General features: G+C 35.5%; 2 protein-coding genes across 5 annotated transcripts; both read right to left on the reverse strand.

Annotated features, from left to right (window-relative positions):
• Nucleotides 1-17,305, reverse strand: tmed8 (transmembrane p24 trafficking protein 8). Of its 3 annotated transcripts, NM_001018142.3 has the most exons (8): nt 13,961-14,030; nt 12,946-13,036; nt 12,620-12,657; nt 12,433-12,541; nt 10,511-10,610; nt 10,341-10,419; nt 7,169-7,459; nt 1-2,737 (listed from the first exon to the last, which is right to left on the reverse strand). In NM_001018142.3, exons 4-8 carry the CDS (start codon nt 12,537-12,539, stop codon nt 2,520-2,522), a joined length of 795 nt encoding a protein of 264 aa, NP_001018152.1. In that variant the 5' UTR covers nt 12,540-12,541; nt 12,620-12,657; nt 12,946-13,036; nt 13,961-14,030; the 3' UTR covers nt 1-2,519. The 3 variants fall into 3 exon arrangements, with proteins under 3 accessions (NP_001018152.1, XP_087145184.1, XP_087145183.1); XM_087289058.1 differs by lacking the exons at nt 12,946-13,036; nt 13,961-14,030 and adding an exon at nt 17,229-17,305; XM_087289057.1 differs by lacking the exons at nt 12,620-12,657; nt 12,946-13,036; nt 13,961-14,030 and having other exon boundaries at nt 12,433-12,551.
• noxred1 (NADP-dependent oxidoreductase domain containing 1) lies at nt 17,006-26,519 on the reverse strand. 2 transcript variants are annotated; one of them, XM_087291064.1, is made up of 6 exons: nt 26,307-26,519; nt 24,933-25,096; nt 22,070-22,250; nt 19,401-19,558; nt 17,410-17,611; nt 17,006-17,305 (listed from the first exon to the last, which is right to left on the reverse strand). In XM_087291064.1, exons 1-6 carry the CDS (start codon nt 26,462-26,464, stop codon nt 17,167-17,169), a joined length of 1,002 nt encoding a protein of 333 aa, XP_087147190.1. In that variant the 5' UTR covers nt 26,465-26,519; the 3' UTR covers nt 17,006-17,166. The 2 variants fall into 2 exon arrangements, with proteins under 2 accessions (XP_087147190.1, XP_087147191.1); XM_087291065.1 differs by lacking the exon at nt 24,933-25,096.
• Nucleotides 26,520-27,239: the final 720 nt, after the last annotated feature.

Below are 27,239 nucleotides of genomic sequence, written 5' to 3' on the forward strand. Positions count from 1 at the left end.
CTGAATTAATCATCGTTTATTGTGAACAACAAACAAACAAAAAACTAAAGACAAAAATGACAAACACATCTTATTTATATCATACAAGTAAAGAAACGCAGAAGGACGAGCAGAAAAGCACGTTGGCAGAATAAAGTACCTCAGCAGCACGATGCAACAGTCTTAAGACATGCTAACAATTGAAGGTACACAAAGAAATTGCAGCGTCGTTTGGTAAATCGATATTTTAAAGAAAACTAAATCCTATACCTGCTGGCAGCACTTAGTGTCTGTCATATTGCACATGATAGAAGCGAGGAAATCCTTCCAATGAACAAACATGTAAACCTAAGTAGTATTTGCAAGTCACCTTGGTAAAAGAGGCATCGAAGTAAATAAAAACGTTTTCGACAGGGCATCTGCATCTCGTCTATTCAGACCTCAGAGACCAAACTGATGCCAAACAGCCCTTAATAGTGCCAAATGAGAGCCTGGGACGGGAGATATTGGATCGGTTATGCAACAAATCAGCTTTTGTGGCAGGAAATGGCTTCAGGATGTAAACAAGCAGACTTCGACCGTTTCCACAAGTAGTATTCCTAGAGACTGGTCAAGGATAGTTCACACAAAAATGAACATTCTGTCATTTATTCATCCATTATGTTGTAAATTACTAATTACAGATTCCCGACACCTTTGTTTGTCTTTGGAACAAAAATGAAGATATTTTAGATGAAATCTGAGAGCTCCTTCATACACAGCAAGGTTCCAGACTCGTTTAAAGTCTATAATAATTTCAAAAATCATCCTCAGAACAGACCAGACACCTTCAGTATTTCAAACAAATATTATTAAGCAGCAAAATAGTTTTGTGCACACATAAAACAAAAATATTGACGTCATTCAACTGTCTTTTTCCCGCAGTGTCAGTATAGTGTGCACGTTCACATGCGGCTCTCGGTTACGCTACTGTTGTATTACCTTAGATGCACCTGTGCTTGGTTTCAAACAGAGGAAGTCGTACACGTTCATCTGGGGTATGCATCAGTACACAGAACACATGCGCAATATACTGACACTGAGGACAATAAACCAGTTCATTCATTTTCTTTTCGGCTGAGTCCCTTTATTAATCAGGAGTCGCCACAGTGGAATGAACCCTCAACTAATCCAATATATGTTTTACACAGCGGATGTACTTCCAGCTGCATCACTGAGAAACATCAATACACACATACACTATGAACAATTTTAGCTTACCAGATTCACCCATACCACATGTCTTTGGACTGTGGGGGAAACCGGAGCACCCGGAGGAAACTTATGCGAACATGGGAAGAACATGCAAGCTTTACACAGAAATGCCAACTGACCTAGCCGAGGCTCGAACCAGCGACCTTCTTGCTGTGAGGTGACAGCGCTACCCACTGCGCCACCACATCGTCCAGGACAATAAACCGTTGAATCCATTTTGTTAGAATATTTGTGCGCACAAAAAAGTATTCTTGAAGGGTGATAATATTCTGACTGGACTACTGAAGACGCATGATTTCTTTCGAGGATGTTTTTTGGTATTTGAAGGAGTTTTTTTGGTAATTTTGAATGAGTCGGAACTGTTGCTATATATGGAGGATGAGGGCGCTTTCCGATTTCATCGAAAATATCTTAATCTTGTATTCAGAAGATGAACGAAGCTCTCAGGGGTTTGGAACAACATGAGGGTGAGTAATTAATAACACAATATTCATGTTTGAGTGAACTAACCCTTTAAGATAATTTGAAGAATGTTGGAAACCAAAAGCTATTCACGTCCGTGGTGTTTTTATTTGCTTTCTCTGTAGCTCAATGTCTTCCAGTTTCCAACATTCTTCAAAATATATATTTTTTTGCTCAACAAACTCAAACACATTCGGAACCTCCTAAGGGTGAGTAAATTAGAACTGTCAGGTGAACTGTCCCTTTAACTAGCAGTGGCTTCCAGTGCGTTTATGGCAAAAGCAGAACTCATGCGCTGTTCAGTGTAAATATTACATAAGACAATAAAAAAAGCGGGCACAAAAATCACACTCATCATTACCTGAATAGACGGTAACTTCTGTCAAGTCACCTGCCTTGACCGTCCCGTTTGCTTTGAATTGTGTGGAACTGAAAAGCGTTTGACCGGTTGCCACCCATATACTTTCCCTGATTTCTCTGTAGTCCCTGATATGCGATGCCACAGCTCCGTTGGGGTGACAGACAATAAGATTATAAAACATATATGGACCTTTTATATGAAATAGATCATCTTGCACGTACAGAAAACATTTTAAAGCCACACAAAACACATTCCACGTACTGTATGAGCCTCATGATCTCATTCACGTAAAAAAAGCATCATTTATATATATATATATATATATATATATATTTATATATTTGTATATGTGATTTTTTTCGTCTATGACAGGGCTTGGAGATTAAACGAAAAGCACAAATCAACAATAGCAAGAATTATACAGTAATTTAATACATACATATGACGAAAAACAGCAACTTCCTCAGGCACTGTAGTAAACCCTGTAGTACAGAGTCTTATTCCTCCACAGCGAGTACGAGTTGTCAAACTTCAGCAGGTAAGTTCCTTCTCCAGGGAAATCGTGACTGCCGCCCTGCACCGCTAGATGACTGTCCTGACGGTACACAGGCAGGATCTCGCCCAAGTTTGTGTTGGCAGATGATTTGGAACCCTTCTCTACATCTCCAGGAACCACAGGGCCTGTTTGAAAAAATAATATGTTTTAGTTTAGCTTTAAATGTCTGTACAGTTTACATTTTATTGTTTTATAATGTTAATTGTTGCATTTTGAAATTGTAAACTAAACGAACACAAGTCATATTTAGTTGGCAACGAGCTGAAGTAAAAAAAAGTTTACATTTTATATACTTTATAATAGGGGTGACACACTGGCTCAGTGGTTAGCACTGTCGCCTCACTGAAAGAAGGTTGCTGGTTCGAGTTCCAGCTTGGGCACTTGTGTGTGGAGTTAACATGTTCTCCCCATGTCCTCTGAGTGCTCTGGTATCCTCTACAGTCCAAAGACATGCAGTACAGGTGTATAGTATAAACTAAACTGGCCAGAGTGAATGAGTGTGTATGGATGTTTCCCAGTACTGGGTTGCAGCTGGAAAGGCATCCGTGGTGCAAAACATATGGTGGATAAGTTGGCGGTTCATTCCATTGTGGCAATCCCTGATGAATGAAGAGACTAAGCCATAGAAAAATGAATAAATGAATACTTTATAATATATGTTATGAAGTAACAAAAGTTATTTCTTTAGGGGCGACACAGTGGCCTTACAGCAAGAAGGTTTGCATGTACTAGTTTTCCCCTAAGTTCAAAGACATGCGATATAAGTGAATTGGAAAAAACATTTGCTAAATTGGCTGTAGTGTATAAATGGAAAAGTGTGTAGGAGTTTCCCAGTACAATGGATTGCACTCTCTGTGCTGGGTTGCGGCTGAAAGGACATCCGCTGTGTAAATACATATATCAGGTGGAAAATAGGTGGTTCATTACAATGCTGCGACCCGATTCATTTTTAATTTACAAAAACAACCCCATTTATGATTACTTATCTTTGTCATGACAATTATTACATTTTTTACCTTGTATCTACATATATAATTCAAGTTATATACAGTATACACATTAAAATTCTTTTTTTAAATTTAGTGATGTTTAACAGAGCAATGAATTATATTTTTTTCATCTGGAGATTTTCTCTCCTTTTCGCTTGGCTGGAATAAAAGCAGTTTTAATTAACTAATTCATTAATTTTCTTTTCAGCTTAGTCCCTTTATTAATCTGGGGTCGCCACAGCAGAATGAACCGCCAACTTATCCAGCATACTGAATGTTTTACACAGCGGATGCCCTTCCAGCTGCAACCCAGTACTGGGAAACACCCATACATTCTCATTCACACACATTCACTATGGACAATTTAGCCTACCCAAATAACCTATAGCGCATGTCTTTGGACTGTAGAGGAAACCAGAGCACCGGAGTACTCAGTTGGTTTAAGTTCTCCTCATTTAATGTGTTCAGATTGCTTCCTTTACCTAAATAGATTAAACTCAAAGTACTCATTAGGATTGGTTTTTGAACTTAAATGGTTTGTTTCAATTGGTTTCCTCAATCGGTTTGAGTTACCTTAATTTTTTTGGTTTTACAATTTATATAATCTTAGCCCATTTAGGATCCCCCACTCCTATATTCATTCATTCAGTCATTGTCAGCTTAGTTCCTTTATTAATCCGGGGTCGCCAAAGCGGAATGAACCGCCAACTTAGCCAGCAAGTTTTTTACACAGCGGATGCCCATCTCTGGGAAACATCCACACACTCATTGACACACATGCTACGGACAATTTAGCCTACCCCACACGAAGGCAGGGAGAACATGCAAACTCCACACAGAAACGGATACTGAGCCGAGGTTCGAACCAGCGACCTTCTTGCTGTGACGCGACAGCACTACCTACTGCGCCACTGCCTCGCTCCCACTCCTATATATATATATATATATATATATATATATATATTAAACTACTTGTATACGTTTAGTATTAGTTGAAAACTACAGTTCTGCTTTGAATTTGATAGTCAATAAATCAATTGAACATATTTTTCCTCAATTTAAATAATTTCTTCAAAAAGATAATATTATGTAAAAAAAAGACAAAAATAAAATGTATAAATGTACAATTAGTTCAAAAATAATAATAAAAACAAATAAAATTGTTATAAAAAGAGCTTAAATGTTCTGACAAGGTCACACTGCTAAAATATACTTTAAACAAAATAACTTTTTATTTAATCATTCTTTGGATCTGGATTGAAGAATGACCTAAAGAGCTTCTTAATGAGTTTTTGTAGTGACCTGTGAAGTGCTTTGAAATGTGCATTTTTTAATTCGATGTTTGACGTAACCTGAACGAAACACAAAGACAGACATAGTGTAGCTCCTCCTCTTAAAAAAAACACTCAATAGTTTTTTGTTTTATAACTGCTCTGCCAGTGAGAGTGGTTGAAATCAAGCGCATCAAATGAGAAGTGTCTTGAAGGGGGCGGGACATGTCAGACACTAGAGGACATTTGATTGGTCAATTTTTGATGAGAAACTGAAGTATGAGATGACAAAAATAAAACGCTGATCTATATAGGTGGAAGTGACAGCCAGCTTTACATGTTTATATCAGTTTTATATCTCCTAGTAGCTAATTTTTTTAATTGTTACCAGTGCTTCAGTTTTTCCACATTTTTTATGTTACAGCCTTATTTCAAACGGATTAAATGAATTTTTTTCTCAAAATTCTAGACACAAAAACCCTATAATGACATTGTAAAAAAAGAGTTTTTGAAATTGTTGCAATTTTTTTAAAAACCTGAAAAAAAAACATGTAAATAAGTATTTACAGCCTTTGTTCAATAGTTAGTTGAAGTACCTTTGGCAGCAATTGCAGCCTTTTTTACAGCCTTTTTAAAGTCTTTTTGAATATGATATTAAATATAGAAATAGGACATTCACAGAGTTGTTGTGAAGCCACTCCATTTATATTTTGGCGGTGTGCTTTTGGGTCATTGTTCTGCTGGAAGATGAACCGTCACCCTAGACTGAGGGCAATAGCACTTTAAAGCAGGTTTTCATTCAGGATGTCTGTACATTGCTGCATTCATCTTCAAAAAATGTAACTACACGTCGCAACAACGCGTAGCGCAAGCTCTGTGATTGGTCGGCTTGGTAGTGCTGACGAGTCTGGGCGGGACCGAGAGCCGCGCGAATGGCGCGAGCGATTGTTTACAAGTGTGGAGTAAAGTGAAGGAGGACTTTCCGGATGGAAAGTTTTGTTTTGTGTTCACCTCATAGTTAAAGTTGTTGCACGTCCGCCGGTTCCTACCTCAAAATGAGGGAGTTTGAGCCACTTTTACATCCAGGTGTTCAGGAAAAGCAAAACAGCAGCGAAGAAACTCGACACAGAGGAACATTTATACCTCACTGCCAACTAGCGTTTCGGAAGTGTTAATGCAGACCAACGGAGACCGCGCGCAGAAGTATTAAAGTAATGCATGACTACGAGCGTTGCATGCGCCGTGGGTTACGCTGGTCACTTGACGCAGAAGTATAAACCAGGCTTAAGAGTCCTTCAGATGCTTTTTGGCAAATTCCAAGTGGGGAGTTGCTTCCGTCTGGCCACTCAACCATACAGACCAGATTGGTGGATTGCTGCACAGATGGTTGTCCTTCTGTAAGATTCTCCTCTCTCTATAGATGAACGCTGGAGCTCAGACAGAGTGACCACTGGGTTATCAATCACCTCCCTGACAAAAGCCCGATCACTCAGCTTAGATGGCCGGCCAGCTCTAGGAAGAGTCCTGATGGTTCCAAACATCTTCCACTTACCGATGATGGAAGCCACTGTGCTCATTGGAACTTTCAGAGCAGCAGAAAACTTTCTGTAACTTTCCCCAGCCTTGTGGCTTTAGAGCACAGGTGTCAAACTCAGTTCCAAAAGGGCCGCAGCGCTGCACAGTTTAGTTCCAACCCTAATTAAACACACCTGATCAAACTAATTGAGTCCTTCAGGCTTGTTTGAAACCTACAGGTAAGTGTGTTGGAGCAGGGTTGGAACTAAACTGTGCAGGGCTTCGGCCCTCCAGGAATTGAATTTGACACCCCTGCTTTAGAGGGTCTACAGACAATTCCTTTGTCTTTATGCTTGGTTTGTACTTTGACATGCACTGTCAACCCTGGGACCTTATATAGACAGGTGTATGCCTTTTCAAATCATGTCCAATCAACTGAATTTACCACAGGTGAACTCAAATTGAGCTCCTGAAACATCTCAAGAATGATCAGTGGAAACAGAATGTCTTTTATTTTTAATAAATTTGCAACAATTTCATATTGTCATTATAGGCTATTGTGTGTAGAATTTTAAATAAATAAATGAATTTAATCCATTTTAGAATAAGGCTGCAACTTTAAAAAAATGTGGAAAAAGTGAAGCGCTATGAATACTTTCCGGACTGTAGATATCCTAAAAACTAACAATACTAAAACTAACATCAAAACAATTTTATTTTAATTGCATGGGACCTTTAAAGACACAAACAGCAACAATAACAACAAGAATATCTTCCTCACCTTCTAGCTCATCATCTTCATCCTCGTCATCGCTGGATTCACTAATGTGGACAGTAATGGCTCGGCTAGTAACTGGCGACCAGTCGAAGTAAACGCCGAAACCGATGTCATATCCGTCTGTGGCAAACTCCCAGCACACGCGCTTGGCTTCAGGGACAGTAGGCACATGGACGGTCATGATGTCTCCGCGATACACTGTCACCACACTGTCCTTCTCCTGACGCAGCTTAGTCTTCAGATCCTTCAGAGCCACTGAGGTCCACGTGGATGCAGGCTTCATCGGAGGAAGAGCTGCGAAGAGAGAAACCATCAACTGATTAATAATCTTTATTTTAACAGCAGAACATTTATTAAAACTGTGCTGAAATATATGAACAAAAATGACATATTATACATTCTTTTGACTTTATTTACCATTTCATTCAATCAAGCCTATTTTTCCACATAATTCCAGTTTCATCAGCTTGATTACTTATTAACTTGATACTTAATAAATACCTAAATAAAATTTGTGAAGCACAGATGAAATGAATAAGAATGGCTTTGCTTAATAATACTTCAGCGCATCGTAATGAGTCATGGATATTAATATTGTTTAGCCTGTATGCTTTTTGTTTCTCTCAAAGTGTCAGTAGTCATGTCAGTAGTATTCATTCATTCATTCATTCATTTTCTTTTCAGCTTAGTCCCTTTATTAATCTGAGGTCATCACAGCGGAATGATCTGCCAACTTCCATCCAGTTTTACGCAGCGGATGCCCTTCCAGCGGCAACCCATCACTAGGAAACACTCATACACTCTCCTTCACACACATACATTACAGACAATTTTAAGCTTATCCAATTCACCTGTACCATGTTTTTGGCCTTGTGGGGGAAACCCACGCGAACACGGGATGCAACATGCAAACTCCACACAGAAATGCCATCCGACCCAGCTGAGGCTCGCACGAGCGACCTTTTAACTGTGAGGTGACAGCACTACCTACTGCGCCACCACATTGCCGTCATGTCAGTATTTTTGAATAAATTATGAGCACTGTTTTAGCTGAAAAACTTCTTTAAATGTACTACAGAGAAGTAAATTCACAGCAAATGTTATTGTTAGTGTTGTTATTTTTTGGTTAAATGTTCCTTTAAATAACTTTATAATAAATAAAACCTGCATAAACACATTAAATGGTTTGGTATTTGGGTATTATTTATTTAGTTAATTAATAATGAAATTCTTATTATGAATTCTTATCATTATTATATAATAATAATAATAATTGTAGGGTACATGTAACCATTTTGATAATTTCACAAGTCTTGACGCGCCTACACTTGATCATGACACGAGAGTCCATCCAATTCAGTGTATCTTCATTTATTCTAACATCAGATATCCACACGTGCCAATACCATCCAAATCTACTCACATACAACTTGTTCGTTCCAGCCTGATGAACTGTAACTCCAATATTTCACTTTTACGGTCAAAAGCTTGTGCTCTACAAATTCCGGCACATCACACTAAAAACTCACGTGCCACAAAAAACGTGCAAACTATCTGAAGCATACTACACATGCTCAGTACAAAAGTAACTCAAAGTATATGACATGCAAATCCGCAAGAATTATATTATATATACATTATATAACACAAAAAAATTATGAAAATTACCTAGAACACTAAACTATGAAATATGGCTCCTACATTTACATTGTGGCTCAGACAATACAATTATTATAATAATATAATAATAATGATGATAATAATAATAATAATAATAATAATAATAATAATACAATTATTATTTATAACTACTATTGTAATAAATAAACAACTGCTATTATTAATAGTATTATTATCTGACTTTTTTTGTTTTAGCTAAAACCTTGCTTTAATGTTCTACTTAAAAGGTGAGTGCAAATGTTATTATTTTTGGCTAACTGCTCCTATAAACAACCTAATAATACAAAAGCCTACATACAAAACAAATAAAATAAAAAGAATATATATATATATATATATATATATATATATATATATATATATATATATATATATATATATATATATATATATATATAAATACATTTATTTATTCTTTTTATTTAATATTTTTTGGTTTTGTTTTTGTATTTGTTTATTTTATATAATTTTTTTATTATTCATTTTTTTATCATTCATTTCATTCATTTTCCTTTGGCTTAGTCCCTTTATTTATGAGGGGTCTTCAGAGCAATATGAACCGCATTTGTTTTACATAGCATATGCCCTTCTAGCTGCAATCCAGTACTAAGAAACACCCATACACACTCATACACTATGGCCAATTTAGTTTTAATCAATTCACTAATAGCGCATGTCTTTGGACTGTGGGCGAAACCGGACAACAAGGGGAGAGCATGCAATCTCCACACAGAAATGCCAACTGGCCCAGCCTGGACTCAAACCAGCAACCTTCTTGCTGTGAGGCAACATTGCTAACAACTGAGCCAAAGTGTTGCCATCATTAATTTCATTTATTATTAAAAAGTATTATTATTAATAGTAATACTACTACTAATAATAGTAATACTATCTATTACTATAATAAAATAATGACTAATATTATTAGTATTATTATCATTAATTTAATTTAAAAAATGTTCAATAGGTCTTCAACAGTGATCCATTCCGCTGTAGCGACCACTGATGAATAAAGGGACTAAGCTGAAAAGGAAATGAATGAATGATGATTATTATTACAATTTAACCCAAACCAATTTACACATACTTTAATGTGTACATTTTATCAGTTTAAGCACTCCCTTGATAATAATAATAATAATAGCAATAATAATAGCTGCGTACTACACAACATGACCTACATATTCTACACTGTATGCTATTTTTATACACCCTCAAATACACAACATGACCACCTGCCTTACAGTGAGATGTAAAAATGCCCAAACACAGTTAAAACTCTGAAGACGGTTAAAAACAGCCTGTATGGCATAATCTTTAAGGTTAATTAATTAATTAATTAATAATCTTTAAGGTTATGAATAGCACATCACAAATAGCACAGACATCTTTCTCTTTTTTTTCTGACAGCGAGCGTTCTCTGGGGTAAATGATGAAAGATGATGAGAATGTTTCCTGAGCTTGGCTTCACCTCTATAACAGGGGGTTTGCAAACCTTTTTTCTCCGCAGGGTGTGAAGAGCTGCTCTCCTGTGATTCACCCGCCTCTGCTTTCCCTAGAGTAGAGCCGGGCTCCTGGCGACAACAGCACAGTACATTCATACACATACACAAGCTCACTTTTATCTGTGTATAAACAGTGTATAGGGGTGAAGACGCTGTTTACCTCTGTAGATTGTGATAACTCTTGGTTATTGCTGTTATCGTCCATTTTGGTTTGGTTGTCCGGCGGGATCACTGTCTGGGAAAGGTCGGTGCTTTGAAGTCTTTAAAATGAAAGTGGGAAGAATGAGGTTTACGAATCTTTTAATGTTTAATGTGCCATACAAAGCAAGTCATAATAGTCTGTTTTACATCTGAAAAGCTGAATAAATAGGCTTTCCACTGATGTACGGTTGGTTAGTATAGGACAACTTTTAGCTGACATATAACTATTTGAAAATCTGAAATCTGTGGGTTTTTAGATTTTTCCTGATTTTTATTTATTCATTTATTTTCCTTCAGCAGCTTAGTCCCTTTATTCATCAGGGGTCGCCACAGCGGAAAGAACTGCCAACTTATCCAGCATATGTTTTACACAGCCGATACCCTTACAGCTACGACCCTGTACTAAAAAAACCCTTTACATTCATTTATTCATTTTCTTTTTCAGCTTAGTTTCTTTATTAATCTGGGGTCGCCACAGCGGAATGAACCGCCAACTTATACAAATGATTTACACAACAGATACCCCTCCAGCTGTGACCCTGTACTAAAAAAAAAAACCTTTATATTCATTCATTTTCTTTTCGGCTTAGTCCCTTTATTAATCTGGGGTCGGCACAGTGGAATGAACCGCCAACTTATCCAACATATGGTTTACGCAGCGGATGCCCTTCCAGCTGCAACCCAGTACTAAAAAAGCCTTTATATTTATTCATTCATTCATTCATTCATTTATTTTCTTTTCGGCTTAGTCCTTTTATTATTCTGGGGTCGCCACAGAGGAATGAACCGCCAACTTATGCAGCTTATGTTTTACACGGCGCATACCCTTCCAGCTGCAACCTAGTACTAAAAAAACCTTTATATTCAATCATTCATTCATTTTCTTTTCGGCTTAGTCCCTTTATTAATCTGGGGCCGCCACAGAGGAATGAACCGCCAAATTATACAGCATATGCTTTACGCAGTGGATGCCCTTCCAGCTGCAAGCCAGTACTACAAAAAGTATATAGTTATATATAGTTATATATAGTTATAGTTATTGGAATTTAAGGAACACATCACTTTTTTGGACAAAGGATCATTTTACAGAAGTTAAATATTTGAGTTTTACCATGTTGTAATCTATTCAGCTGATCTCCGAGGTCTGACGGAAGTGCTTTGAGCTTAGCATAGCATAAATCATTGAATTGGATAAGACCATTAGCATCTTGCTCAGAAATGACCAAAACGCTTCAACAATCTACCCATTTAAACCTGGACTCTTCTGTAGTCACATTGTGTACGATGACCAATGGAAAACAAAAAGTTGCTATTTTCTAGGCTGATATGACTAGAAACTATACTGTCATTCTGACATAATAATCAATAAACTTTGCTGCCATACCACAGCTGTAGCAGGTGCAATGATATTACACAGCACCTGAAAATAGTCCAAAACTAGGTAACTAGGTAACAGTGATGCATCTCATTGCTCTTGCTGTAGCGATTTCTGTAACATCTAAAAAAAAAAAAAAAAACAATACCATTTTTTCAAGATGCTAATGGTCTAATCTAATTCAATGATTTATGCTAAGCTAATCTAACAGCTGTATGGATTAAAAACATGTTTAACTCTAGGTGACTTGTAAAATTAGACTATTTAAAAAAAAGTTATTTGCACTTAATTTTGCTAATCGAAAATTAAGTTGAACTTACGGTACAAAATCTACCAAATGTCTTCATGGGACAACATTTTTACCTTGTCACTCAAATGATTTTTAGCATTAAAATAAAAATGTATAGTTTTAACTCATAAAATGTATTTTGGCTATAGTTATAAACATAAATTACTTAACTTAAAGTCACAAATAAACATTACAAAGCTCAAATAAACTAACAAACCTGTTTAAAGGGTTTGCTTCGCAGTTTTTTGACGTTATACCGGGGAAAGAAGAGACAGACAGGGATGACAGTCTAGACTGAAGCTCTGATGTCTCTAGTTTCTCCATCTCTAAACACATGAAACATAAAAATCATCACATTCATCATCTAAACAAACACTGCGCGTTCATGAGCTCAAAACCCTTACCTGACTCAAAGGTGTATTTCAGTGAGCCTCATTAAAAACTGAAACAGAGAAATAAAAAATGCTGAATTTAAATTCACTAACAAAAAAATCTACTACAAACAATTAATCCTAAACAGGCAGGGTTACTATCGTCGACTGACAATGAAAACACATACAGTATAATCCCTGCAACAGTTTTGACACGTCAAGCAACTAAAGTGTAATTCAGCATCTGATCACCATCAATCTCAGCAGTGGAAAAACGACGAAGCACAAACCCGCATTTACATCAAGCTGTATGTTTCATCAACACATACAGTATTGTTTTATAATATACATGCACGTACCTCTGGCGAGCGTGTGATGTTGTAGATGCAACAGTGCTGTCTGACAAATAACGTTTAACGCCCAGGAAGTCCGCTACTTTGTAAATACGTACTGTAAGGGAAGAGTGGAGTCTTTTCTGAATGGCTGCCAGTCTCATATGAATACATAATAAAAGTCCCGTGAAAATAAGACCACTCTGACAGCACCAAAAGACAGCATTTGAAAGATTTATTGTAACGTTAGTAAAAAAAGATGTGAATAATGAATGAACATATATAGGGTTTATTTGTAAAAATCTTTTTTTTCTCATTTTCATATTTTATATGATTTATGTATATTATTCAATTTCAGGAATTTTTTAATAAAGTAAAATGATGGTTATATCTGTTTTGGTAACACACACACGTACACACACACGCTAGTCTATCATTTAAAATTTTAAGACCAGCGAGATATTTTTGTATATTGATATCATGTCGTATATCCAAAAACTAACATACATTATCATTATAAAACATTTATTTATTTGCTTTTTTCTCATTTTCATTTTAAAAGGGTTGGCATTTGTCAGATTTGATTGAAACAATTTGAACACTAGAAAAGGAGAGGCATTTATTATGAAAAAATATTTTTCTATTTTATTTCTATATTCTATTTATAATAAAATAATGAAATTTTTGGCTAAAAACGAAATTAATCCCCTTTAAATATAAGAAATGTTCCTTGAGCACTAAATCAGCACATTATAATGATTTCATGCGACACAACATTGCCATCACAAGAATAAAGTGCATTTTAGATTACATTAAAATAATAAAATATTAAAACTAAAATAGAGTCAAATGAAAACAATACTTAAAAAATAATAAAAGACATTCAATTGTATTACTTATATAAACAACAAGGCTATTTGTTTAAAATCTACAAGACAACTAAACTGACAAAATTGACCTTGTTAGCTTACACCTGCTCTTCTCGAGGTGAACAATTACATCGATGTTAGCTAATTTACAGAAGAAACAAAAACATGTTTACCTTGGTAATCTTTGACAGCTTAAGCAGAATAGCTTTACCTCCTGTTTCTTTAACCATTAGCACTGTGAGTGAGAAGCGGTGAAGAGGAACTAAAATAAAACCCAGCCCTCTTTTTCACACTCTGTCAGCTGGAAATATGTCACAATATTGGAATAAAGTATGTAGGAAAGTTTGTTTGTGTAATGTAAATGTAAGGTTCCACACAATTTATTCAGGCTGTCTCAGTGGATTGAACATAAAACAATAAAGTTGTTCGAAAAGAATAATCAGAATTTTGTTTTTAAGCTCATTTTACATAAGTAGTTTAACAAACAGCAAGATTATTTGTGAGTGTAAATGCCTCACTCTCAGAAATAAAGGTACAAAACATATCACCGGTGCAGTACCTTTTGAAAAGGTACTATTCAGGTCCACATTTGTACCTTTTAAGGTAAATAGTACCTAAAAGTGCAAATGTGTAACTCATTGTACCTTAAAGGAACTTTAAACTACCATTGTGCACCTGTACGATACAAAAATGTACTTTTTGAAAAGAGTCTGCCCCAGTTTTTGTACCTTTATTTCTGAGAGTGCAGGTAGTAACCGTAAACGTATGCATTTTTAATTGAAAAGAGAAAAAAAAAACACCTGTGTGAACAACACCTCACATTTAATGAGCACAGTAACTTTCATTCATTCTTTTCTTTTTGGCTTAGTCCCTTTATTAATCCGGGGTCGCCATAGGAAAATGAACCGCCAACTTATCCAGCATGTATTTTACACAGCGGATGCCCTTCCAGCCGCAACCCATCACTCGGAAACATCCATACACACTCATTCACACACATACTATACACTAAGGACAATTTAGCCTACCCAATTCACCTGTACCGCATGTTTTTGGACTTGTGGGGGAAACCGGAACACCGGGAGGAAACCCACGCGAACTCGGGAAGAACATGCAAACTCCACACAGAAACGCCAACTGCCCCAGCTAAGGCTCGAACCAGTGACCTTCTTGCTGTGAGGCGAATGTTCTACCCACTGCGCCAGCATGTCGCCCCACAGTAACTTTGCTAATGTGATATTATAAAACTATAATTAAATACAATTTTTTAATTGTAATAATTTCCTTTTAAGCTCAGATTACAGCTCTCAAAACAAAAATATAAAAACAAAAATGTCTTTTAGATTCCATTTACAAATATGTATACATATAGGCACCATTACATATATTTTTTTAAGTCAACAGTTAAAGTAAAAAAAAAATTTCTCAGTATCTACTCATCCTCAAGTGGTTCCACACCTTTATGAGTTTCTTTTTTTTCTGTTGAACTCTAAAGAAGATATTTCGCTGAAAGCTGATACCTGTAACCATTGACTTCCATTGTAGGAAAAACAAATACTTCAGAATGTCAATGGTTACAGGTTTCCAGCTTTCTTCAAAATATTTTCTTTTGTGTTTAACAAAATAAACTCAAACAGGTTTGGATGATGAGTAAATGATGACAGAATTTTCAGTTTTTGGTGAATTACACCTTTAACAATTTATTAAATATAACCACAACTTTATATACGCAAGTTCTCTCCTTGAAAAGTTTCTAGTCCTTTCAAATGATTAATCGTGATTAAGTGCATCTAAGACAAAACTTTTCATTTACATTATATATACAGTTGAAGTCAGAAATATTAGCCCCCCTGTTTATTTTTTTCCCCAGTTTCTGTTTAGCGAAGAGAAGATTTCTTCAACACATTTCTAAACATATATAAGAATATATATAACATAGATATAGAGTTTTAATAACTCATTTCTAATAACTGATTTATTTTATCTTTGCCATGATGACATTAAATAATATTTTGCTAAATATTTTTCAAGACACTTCTTTACAGCCTAAAGCGACATTTATAAAGGCTTAACTAGGTCAATGAGGTTAACTAGGCAGGTTAGATCAGGGGTGGGCAAACTTGGTCCTGGAGGGCCGGTGTCCTGCACAGTTTAGCCGGCCCTCCAGGACCGAGTTTGCCCTACCCTGCGCTAGAGCAATTAGGCAAGTTATTGTATAATGGTGGTTTGTTCTGTAGACTATCAAAAAAATGTAGCTTAAAGGGGCTAATAACTTTACCTTAAAATGTTTAAAAAAATTATTAATTGCTTTTATTCTAGTCGAAATAAAACAAATAATACTTTTTCCAGAAGAAAAAATATTATCAGACACATTGTAAAAATTTCCTTGCTTTGTTAAACATCATTTTGGAAATATTTAAAAAAGAAAAAAATAATTAAAAGGGGGGCTAATAATTCTGACTTCAACTGTTAATGTGTAAAGTGTATATTTATATGTATAAATACACATGCACTGTACATAACATACACAAATATACAAAATAATAGATTTACATACATATATTTATATCTAATTTGTATTTCATATATATATATATATATATATATATATATATATATATATATAAATATATATATATACACATATATATATACACATATATATATATATATATATATATATATATATATATATATATATATATATACATATATATATATATATATATATATATATATATATATATATATATATATATATATATATATATATATATATATACACACACATATATATATATATATATATATATATATACATATATATATATATATATATATATATATATATATATATACACATATATATATATATATATATATATATATATATATATACATATATATATATATATATATATATATATATATATATATATATACTATATATATATATATATATAGTACAATATAGTCATAAATATATTTATATACAAAGTATGCACAAATATATTTTCTTTTGTATGCGATTAATCATTTGGCAGCACTAGTTTTTCATAAAGTATATAGTATGTTATATACAGAATACGATAACATCACAAATTTCCTAGTTCTTGTTAAATCCTGTAAAAAATCGCTTGGCCATGCATGCCAACAAATCTGCAGGGGATAAAACACAAATATAGTACAAAGGAACATAAAGGGACACAACCGGCAAGCCATTTTCCCCCAGAGTTTAATTAGCACTTATAATAGACTGCACATCACAAACACCTTCACATATGACTGACGATAAACAGACTTAACATGAGTGCACACAATGTACATTACACAATTCAATAGTCGTGTGTATCAGATCTAATCACCAACAACAAAAATACTATCCTTCAGCTAAGTTTGCAAAAACATTGTAGTACATGCATGAAATACAGTCTCGCAAACCTGAATTCCTTGACAGCAGGTCAGTCAGTGGAGTGTCTTTAGTTTGTGCATTGACCAAACTGATCCATGGAAAAAGTCTGTAAAACAACAGAGGCATAATTATTAAATAGTCATCATTCAATTTTCGTACACATCATTTTGAATATGAAAAAACTAGTATGCAAAACTGCCTCGAACTCACTCGTCTGGTTTATGGACATCAGAGGTGGCATTGGGTGAATTGACAAAACTGTGATAAGTGAACGTCTCTGTTGAAACACCAGTCTCAAACAGTCCATTTAGCAGCTGAAGAGTGTTTCCGGAGTCCAGCTTTTCTGCTGTGCACATGTTGAGGAGAGCGTAGAGCACAGCAGACGTCCATCGTCGATCCAGGAAGAGCCCACCTTCAGTAAACACTGCCAGTTTACTTAATAGCACACCATATAAAACACTACACTATACTCACTTCACATGACAGACGAATGTGGATACATTCTGAACACTCATAAAAGATTTATTTTGATGTGAAAAAACTGTGAAGTTACCAAAAGAATATTGGTACACCTAAAATAAAGCATTGAGCGCCTTAGCTGTTGTAAAATCACAGTAAACCATGGTTTTGCTCTGTTTTTAAATAGCGGTTATTCACAAAAGGAAGCAAAGCAAATTAAATTATTTATTTGACTCAGAACTGATGGAATGGAATGGCTGCCATGCAACTCACATGTGTGTTATAGTGTATTTTGCAACCTTGTCAACCAATCAGAATCAAGGACCGGAATTGTCTGTTTATTGGTTGTTGATTTGATGTTGCATTTTCACTATCACACATGACTAAAGTAAACATTTAATATCATTTATTCAATCATTCATTTTATTTTCGGCTTAGTCCCTTTATTAATCCAGGGTCGCCACTGTGGAATGAACTGCCAACTTATCTAGCACGTTTTTACGCAGCGGGTGGCCTACCAGCCGCAACCCATCTCTGGGAAACATCCACACACACTCATTCACAAACACACTCATACACTACGGCCAATTTAGCTTACCCAATTCACCTGTACCGCATGTCTTTAGACTGTGGGGGAAACCGGAGCACCCGGAGGATCCCCACACGAACGCAGGGAGAACATGCAAACTCCACACAGAAACACCAACTGACCCAGCCGAGGCTCAAACCAGCAAACTTCTTGCTGTGAGACGACAGCACTACCTACTGCACTACTGCGTTGCTCATTTAATATGATCAAAAATTTAAATTTCTTCATTTAAAAGGCAGTAAACGCTTAAATATTTCTTTGTTTTCTGTGCAGTTCTTGTAAAAACTGCTATGTTTTCACATTTTTTTTGCCAAATCTCAAAACTGTCAAGTAGTGACTTGCTATACCCAAGACATGCGGTATAGGTTAATTGAATAAGCTACATTGGCCTTAGTGTATGTGTGTGAATGCAAGAGGGAATGCATACACATACACTAAAGGCCAATTTAGTTTATTCAATTCACCGACAGTGCATGTCTTTGGACTGTGGTGGAAACCGGAGCACTCGGAGGAAACATACACGAACATGAGGGGAACATGCAAACACAGAAATACCAACTGACCCAGCCAGGGCTCGAACCAGCGACCTTCTTGCTGTGAGTGCGCAGTCGCAGTGCGTATGACATAGTATCGCGTGTGCACAACATACCTATTGTGTACACACAACATAGTATTGAGCGCGCATGACATAGACGTACAGTTGAAGTCAGAATTATTAGTAAGTATTATTATTATTTATCATGGCAACGATAAAATAAATTAGTTATTAGAAATGAGTTAATAAAACTATTATGTTTAGAAATGTGTTGAAATAATTCAAAGGGGCTAATAATTCTGACCTTAACTGTATTGCATGCGCACAACACAAAGGGTTTTTTTCATGTCACTTTATGGGCTCCATATTTGCTACATGTGCAAAACATAATAATAATAATAATGATAATAATAATAATGATAATAATAATAATAATAATAATAATAATAATAATAATAATAATAATAATAATAATAATAATAATAATAATGAATTAAATAAAGTTTAATAACTTAAAAATAATTTAATAAATGAACATTTTTGCACGTTTCACTTCAGGGGGTCCACAGAACGTGGTCATTTTTGTAGGGTAAATAAAAATGTGCAGTTTTCACATACCTTTCATTGAAAGAGGAACCGTGGCTGAATGCACTAGCTTATCTTTTAAAGCTGTGCATACTTGATTGTGGAGAAGCCAAACTGAAGTCACATCATCGTAATCCACAAACTTATACTGGGGTTTGATAATAAAATTGTGGTCAAGGAGCATCAACAGCCTAAAGTAAAAACAAACAAAACGTTTTTATTGTGATAATATGTAAGGTACAGTAGAGATGCACTAGCACCAACATATTACAATGAGTAGTAGTGGTGGTAGTGTGTTTCTACTGTAAATATTAATTCAAATATTCACAGTAAAGATACACTTCCACCACTACTACTCACAGTAATATACTTTTATTCATGTTGTACTCAGGGTTTAGGCAGGTTTCACAGAGTTAAATTTTAAACTTTTTAAAACATTTTTAAGACCATTATGAATGAAATTTTAGACTTATACTGGGCTCAAGGCTAAGGAATTTTTCAAATGGCCCAGATGAAAAGGATTATTTTGCCCTATCAAAAAATCTATGATTTAATACATTTAATAATATTTTAGATTTAATTCTTAGCAAAATATTTTAAATATTGTGTAAAAACAAGAAAGCTCTACTTTTATCCATACACTATTTTCCCAACAGAAACTTTCGTTAAAATAAAAAAAAAGTTTTTAAAACTATAACAAACTAAATATATGCACAACTATCTGTCCAGGTTGGTGTCTTCGGCAGTAAATACGTGGAGAACATTTAAATAAATAATACTGTAAGGAAAATAATTAAACCAATATGAAAAATAGAGTTAAAATTACCTTTTTAAATAAAAAGTTTAAAGTTTTATTGAGATGGATTGTTGGTGACTCTATATGTTTTGGCCAGATTGAGCAGTAATACATAATTAAAGACAAATTAAGATCTGTTAAATGGAATAATGACCTACAACACAATATTTCAGTAAATTTAAGGCCTAAAATTTGGATTGTGAGACTTAAGACATTTTAAGAGTTTTTAAAGAAAATATGGGAAATTAATTTAACACATAGGCGAGGCAGTGGCGCAGTAGGTAGTGCTGTCGCCTCACAGCAAGAAGGTCACTGGGTCGCTGGTTCGAACCTCGGCTCAGTTGGCGTTTCTGTGTGGAGTTTGCATGTTCTCCCTGCCTTCGCGTGGGTTTCCTCTGGGTGCTCCGGTTTCCCCCACAGTCCAAAGACATGCGGTACAGGTGAATTGGGGAGGCTAAATTGTCCATAGTGTATGAGTGTGCGTGCGTGTGTGTGTGGATGTTTCCCAGAGATGGGTTGCGGCTGGAAGGGCATCCGCTGCGTAAAAACTTGCTGGATAAGTTGGCGGTTCATTCAGCTGTGGCGACCCCGGATTAATAAAGGGACTAAGCCGACAAGAAAATGAATGAATGAATGAATATAACAAACATTTACCAGGCCAAATTTATTCTATTTCAAATAAAAGTTGGTATTCAAATTTCTAATGACTTGAAGAACGTGCAGTGGTGAGAAGAATATAAGAAAAAAATCAAATTAGAGTAAAAGTACCATTATTAGGATAAAAATAGAGTGAAAGTATAGTACATGTATTTGTGTATGTAATGTAAATTTATGAGTAGAACTATTTCCCTGTTAAAATGATTCCAACCATTAATATTGTACTTAGCCAATTACTATAGACAAGAAAAATAAAACATACTAAAGTAGTGATTGTAAAGCATAAAACATATCCATAATTGAGCAGTTTTCTGTATTTTGTGTTTTTATTCTTTATTTTCCCCTCTTTATTTATACTTTCAAATTGCATTATGGGACCTTGATCTTTCCTTCTATGACTTTTAACTTTGAAAAGTTGGAAAAGGTGACCTTTATTAACATTTTTAATAGTTTAAAGTGGTATATTGTCCGGGTTGGTGTTATATAATATGGTACAAAAATATTGCAATAAACTGTCAGTATATTTTCTGTTATTTTACAAACTTTTTCATTCATTCATTTTCTTTTCAGCTTCGTCCCTTTATTAATCAGAAGTTGCCACAGCGGAATCAACCACCAACTTATCCATTAAGTAAATTAACTTATACAGTGGATGCCCTTCAAGCCACAACCCAACACTGGAAAACACCCATACCCTCTTGCATTCACATACATATACTAAGGCCAATTTAGCTTATTCGATTCACCTATACAGCATTTCTTTGGACTGTGGTGGAAACCGAAGCACCAAGAGGAAACCCACACGAACACGGGTAGTACATGCAAACTCCACACAGAAATGCCAACTGACCCAGCCAAGGTTCGAACAAGTGACCTTCTTGCTGTGAGGCGATTGTGCTACCCACAATACCACCGTGTCAATAAAAGTCACATCTGTAGAGTTGAATTTTCAATATCAAAAGTTGACAGAGAAGAGACCATAATGCAATTCAAAACCGTAAATAAATAGAAAACACTTGTGAATCACGAAATACGGAAACTGTTAATGAACAGATTTTTTGTACTGGTTGAAGGAAATTAGTGTAGTAAAAGTACAGATACAGCACTAAAAATGTACTCAAAGTACGCTTTTAAAAAAAAACTACTTAGTAAAGTACATATCCTGAGAAAAAGCTACTTAGTTACAGTAATCATACTATTTGCAACTTGTTACTGTACACCACTGAGAATTAGAGATGATCTTAATTACCTGTTGAGCGGCACTGCTGACGTGAAACTGTACACAAGACAGTTTGAAGGCAAATGGCAGTGAATGTCTGAGCAAACCTGAGGAAGATGAGAGGGCAAGACACAAAGGAAGAGCAGATCTGCCCATTTAGCCAGTCGAATGTTGTCAAAGTAACACTCCACACCCATGTTTGAAATTTCACCTACAGGTCAATGAAAGAAAGAGAGAATTGAACACCCTGATTTGTCAATTAGGACACACTTCATAAGTCCTACAATGTAAAAATCTCAGTTTTACCTTTAAAAATCCATTTTAACATTGAATATACAAAGCCTAAACATACAGTTGAAGTCAGGATTATTAGCCCCCTTTTGAATTTGTTTTCTTTTTAAAAATATTTTCTAAACAATGTTTAGCAGAGCAAGGACATTTTCACAGTATGTCTGATAATATTTTTTCTTCTAGAGAAAATCTTATCTGTTTTATTTCAGCAAGAATAAAAGCAGATTTTTATTTTTCAAAAAACATTTCAAGGACAAAATTATTAGCCTCTTTCAGCTATATTTGCTTTTCAATAGTCTACAGAACAAACCATCATTATACAATAACTTGCCTAATTACCCAAACCTCCCTGGTTAACCTGATTAACCTAGTTAAGCCTTTAAATGTCACTTTAAGCTGTATAGAAGTGTCCTGAAAAAAATATTTAGTCAAATATTATTTACTGACATCATGACAAAAATAAAATAAATCTGTTATTACAAATGAGTTATTAAAACTACTATGTTTATAAATGTATTGAAAAAAACCTTCTCTCTGTTAAACAAAAATTGGGGGAAAATATAAACAGGGGTGCTAATAATTCTGACTTCAACTGTATATTTTGCTACTAGTACATATAGTATGACTAGTTTGTATTTCTATTCCATTCTAGTATTTGATGATTTATTAATGATTCAAATTTAGATACTCATTGACTACAACCTTTTAAAAAGATATTTGTTTATTCATCAGATACCTTTTAGTGTATCTATTATACAGACACCTCTACCATTTAATTAGATTGTATGCATTTCGAAATAAAAAAGCTCTACAATCTAATGAATAACAACTAGTATCTATTTAATAGGGGTGTCTTGTTGGCACAGTTATTAGTACGATCGCCTTACAGCAAGAATGTCGCTGGTTCAAGCCTCGGCTGGGTCAGTTGGCATTTCTGTGTGGAGTGTGCATGTTCTCCCTGTGTTGGCGTGGGTTTCCTCCAGGTGCTCCGGTTTCCCCCACAAGTCCAAAAACATGCGGTACAGGTGAATTAAATAAGCTTAATTGCCCGTAGTATGAGTGTGAATGAGAGTCTATGGGTGTTTCCCAGTACTGGGCTGCACCTGGAAGGGCATCCGCTGTGTAAAACATATGCTGGATAAGTTGGCGGTTCATTCCATTGTGGTTCATTTCCCTAATTAAAAAAGGGACTAAGCTGAAAAGAAAATCAATGAATGATCTATTTAATAGGTTTAAAAAATAAACATTTTTGTGGTACCTAAAGTATAAGTACTAGTAGCTATCCAATGAATTCATCCATTCATTCATTCATTTTCTTTTCAGCTTAGTGCCTTTATTAATCTGGGGTCGCCACAGTGGAATGAACCACTAACTTATCCAGCATATGTTTCACGCAGCGGATGCTCTTCCAGCTGCAACCCATCAATAGGAAACATTCATACACACTTATTAACACACACACACACTATAGTCAATTTTAGCATACCCAATTCACCTGAACCACATGTTTTTAGACTTATGGGGGAAACACCCGGAGGAAACCCACGAGAACACAGGGAGAACATGCAAACTCCACACAGAAATGCCAACTGACCCAGCCGAGACTCGAACCAGCGACCTTCTTGCTGTGAGGCGACAGCGCTACCCACTGCGCCACAGCGTCGCTCCTATCTAATGAATAAGTACTAGAACTCAAATAAAAATAAAAAATAAAAAATAAATAGTTACTTTTATAAATAATATAACATTACAGTCGTGCTTTACTTCTTTAAAAAGCAACTAAATGATGTATTTTCTTACAATATTTCACCTTCTGCCGCACTGATTCAGTAGGGGAGGTTGAAGGGGTGTTTACAGTATAACAGAACTGGGATTAAGCCTAGTTGATGTTACAATTTCTTGCCACAGATAACAGATCTGGGTGGATTATTATGATGCGTGAAGCACTCAAGCTCTTGACATGACAAGAGAGCACTAGTGGCTTGCAGGTACTTGGACCTTTTACATGCGTTTCTATAGCAACATCATGCAGCTTAGATGGTCCTCAAAGAATCCACACATTCACAAATCACTTCAGCTGCACACAGGGATTTTAGGACTGTAAGAACTATATACAGTATATTTTAGGCAGCCAGTTACTATAAACACTCTGAATTAAGATGATGCCATCCATACAAAAGATATTTGTGCGCTTTAAATTATTAAAAGCTCCCTATGAAGATTATATTTACTAACACACGAACACACATACTTGAAAATATGGTTTACAAGGACTCCCCAAGGGCATAATGCATTTTATACTGTAAAAATCGCTTATTAAATGACCTTATCCTAGTACTCGTAAACCCAACCCTCACAGAAAACCTGTGGTAAAATTTGAGTGTCAAAAGACCCTGTTGAGTATCATTTTTAAACATTTTGAATTCTGTTGACACAAGGCATGTCCTCGTATACCTCTTTAATAGAATACAACTAGGTCATACCCATGCCATTATGCAAATGATAGTTTAAATGACTAATGCGGTCCTTACAAACTACATAAACAAGCACACACACACACACACACACACACACACACACACACAAACACACACATACTAACCTAAGGTCTCGGGTCTTTTTGTTGACAAGTTAATGTCACATGACCTGAGGTTTGAAGTACGAATTAAAGCCATTGCCAGCTGCTTGCCCATGTTTCCTCCACCCAAAATACCAACAGACAGATGTGCTTTATTGACGCATCCATTCTCAGCATTCAGTTTCTTTCTGTGTGAAAAAAATATACATGACTAAATATAAATATAATAATAATAATTCATTTTCCTTCGGCTTGGTCCCTTATTAATTTGGGGTCCCCACAGCAGAATGAACCAAGTGGTGCTCGCTGCAGAGCCATTTGAGGAGAGCTGAGCTCCAGCGAGGGGGAGCTTAAGCTTGAGCTCCACCTTTTTTGCACTTCTTCTACGAGTGATGTCACTGGGGGTAGGGTTAGGGGTGGAGTTGGTGTACGCATTAAAACAGCTTACAGGAGGAGGAGCGACAGCTCATGCTCCCCCTCGCTGGAGCTCAGCTCTCCTCAAATGGCTCTGCAGCGAGCACCCTCTCCAATGAACAGCCAACTTATCCAGCATGTTTTACGCAGCGGAAGCCCTTCCAGCTGTATAATTTATTTTATTTAATTCACCTACTGAATAGTGCATGTCTTTGTACTGTGGGGGAAACTGGAGCACCCAGAGGAATCCCACGGCAACACAGGGAGAACATGCAAACTCCACACAGAATGCCATTTGACCAAGCCGTGCCTCGAACCTTTGACATTCTTGCTGTGGGGTGACAGTGCTAACCACAGAGCCACCGTGCCACCATAATAATAATAAAATAATAATTAAACTACAATTCCTGTTAGATGTTTGTGTTTAAGGTGGAGCATTGAGCATAGTGTTTTGAGAAATAGTTCTAGGCTGAGAAATAAATTCTTGTTTGAAGATTTGCTGTGTAATTTTGCATTTTAAGTAAGAGTTTTTAGAAATCATGTGACAAAAAAAATTCTGTGCAAGTATTGTTGCATTTGTATTTCTTGTTGTTGAAAATTTGCAGAGGAAAGAAGGTTACATTCGTCAAGATGTTTGCGATTGAGTCAGAAATGATAAAATACAGTTTCTATGTAATATGGTGCTTGAAACTTCTTTTTCACAAAGTAACATTAATTCTGTTAACTAAAGAATGTTAGGATTGTTATTAAGATGCTTAAATATGACTTTAATAAAGCTAAAATGATATGTATGAATCAAATTTTAAAGGGAATTTAAGTAGTAATAAATAATTAAATTCATTACTGAGTAACTAAATTACTTTTTACTTTACAGGCATGGTAATTAAATCAAAGTAATTTTTTTTAATTTTTTAATGATGTCTTTTGTGACCTTTTTTGATGTAATGTGCCAAACACTGTGTGCGTGTGTGTTTTTAACGTTACCTTAACAAACTGAAAAGTTCACAGACAAATACAGCATGCGCACACCCACTTATAGTCAAGCCAACAGAACGACTGCGCAGAAAAAGCAACTCTTTTTCATCTTCACTGAGTCCAGACTCAAACCCGAGAGAGCTCAAATTTACTGTCAAATCCAACATTTTGGTATCAGCCTAAACATAAACCGTATGGAGGCTTTACGGAAACAACTCCGGTATCTATGGTAACAGCTGCAAACGTGTGAAACCAGAAACAGCAAGCGGACACCACTGGATGATACGTCAATACCGCCGCCATCTTAATCCAGTCACCCAGTCGTGCTTCACTTTAACTGAGATTAAGTAACATAAATTGGTTGCTTATTGGAGCTGTTTAGTTTGTCGCAGAGTGAAATTATATTTCACAGGTAAGAATGATTTTTTACCCACTGTAATTTAGTAATTTTAACACTTTGTTGTTAACAATCGTAAAAAGATGCGCTAGTTTTGACAGGTTTGTGGAAAAAATGGCGCTACCGGAAATGCTTTAAGACCAGACCACGCAGTGTCATGGCAACGCGTTTATTATTGTTTACGTTCTTGAAATGGTCTGTAGATATGGGCAAAAATTATTTTTTAAAAAAGTATAACGTCAACTTTCTTATTATATATTTTAGCAGGCTATTTGCACAACTAAGTTAGTGTTTTTTAACCAATGATGAACTTTGTTGAAAACTTAATGTAGCTATTTTCAATTTCATAAGGTTTCTTTTACAGGATCGATGTTGTAATGTATTTCAAATATAATCAGTTAAATAGACTTAAGCATCCTTTTTGTTTTTAATGATGCAGGCGCTGTCATTAGCAGTAGTCTAGTGCAGAAACTCCATTGAAAATACGAGGGCAAAATTAATTTCCATATTTCAAAGACATGGCCCTGGGAAAATAGAACTTAGCG

The sequence above is a fragment of the Danio rerio genome, chromosome 17 (genome assembly GCF_052040795.2).
Source record: "Danio rerio strain M-AB ecotype USA chromosome 17, GRCz13ab, whole genome shotgun sequence".
NCBI lineage: Eukaryota > Metazoa > Chordata > Actinopteri > Cypriniformes > Danionidae > Danio > Danio rerio.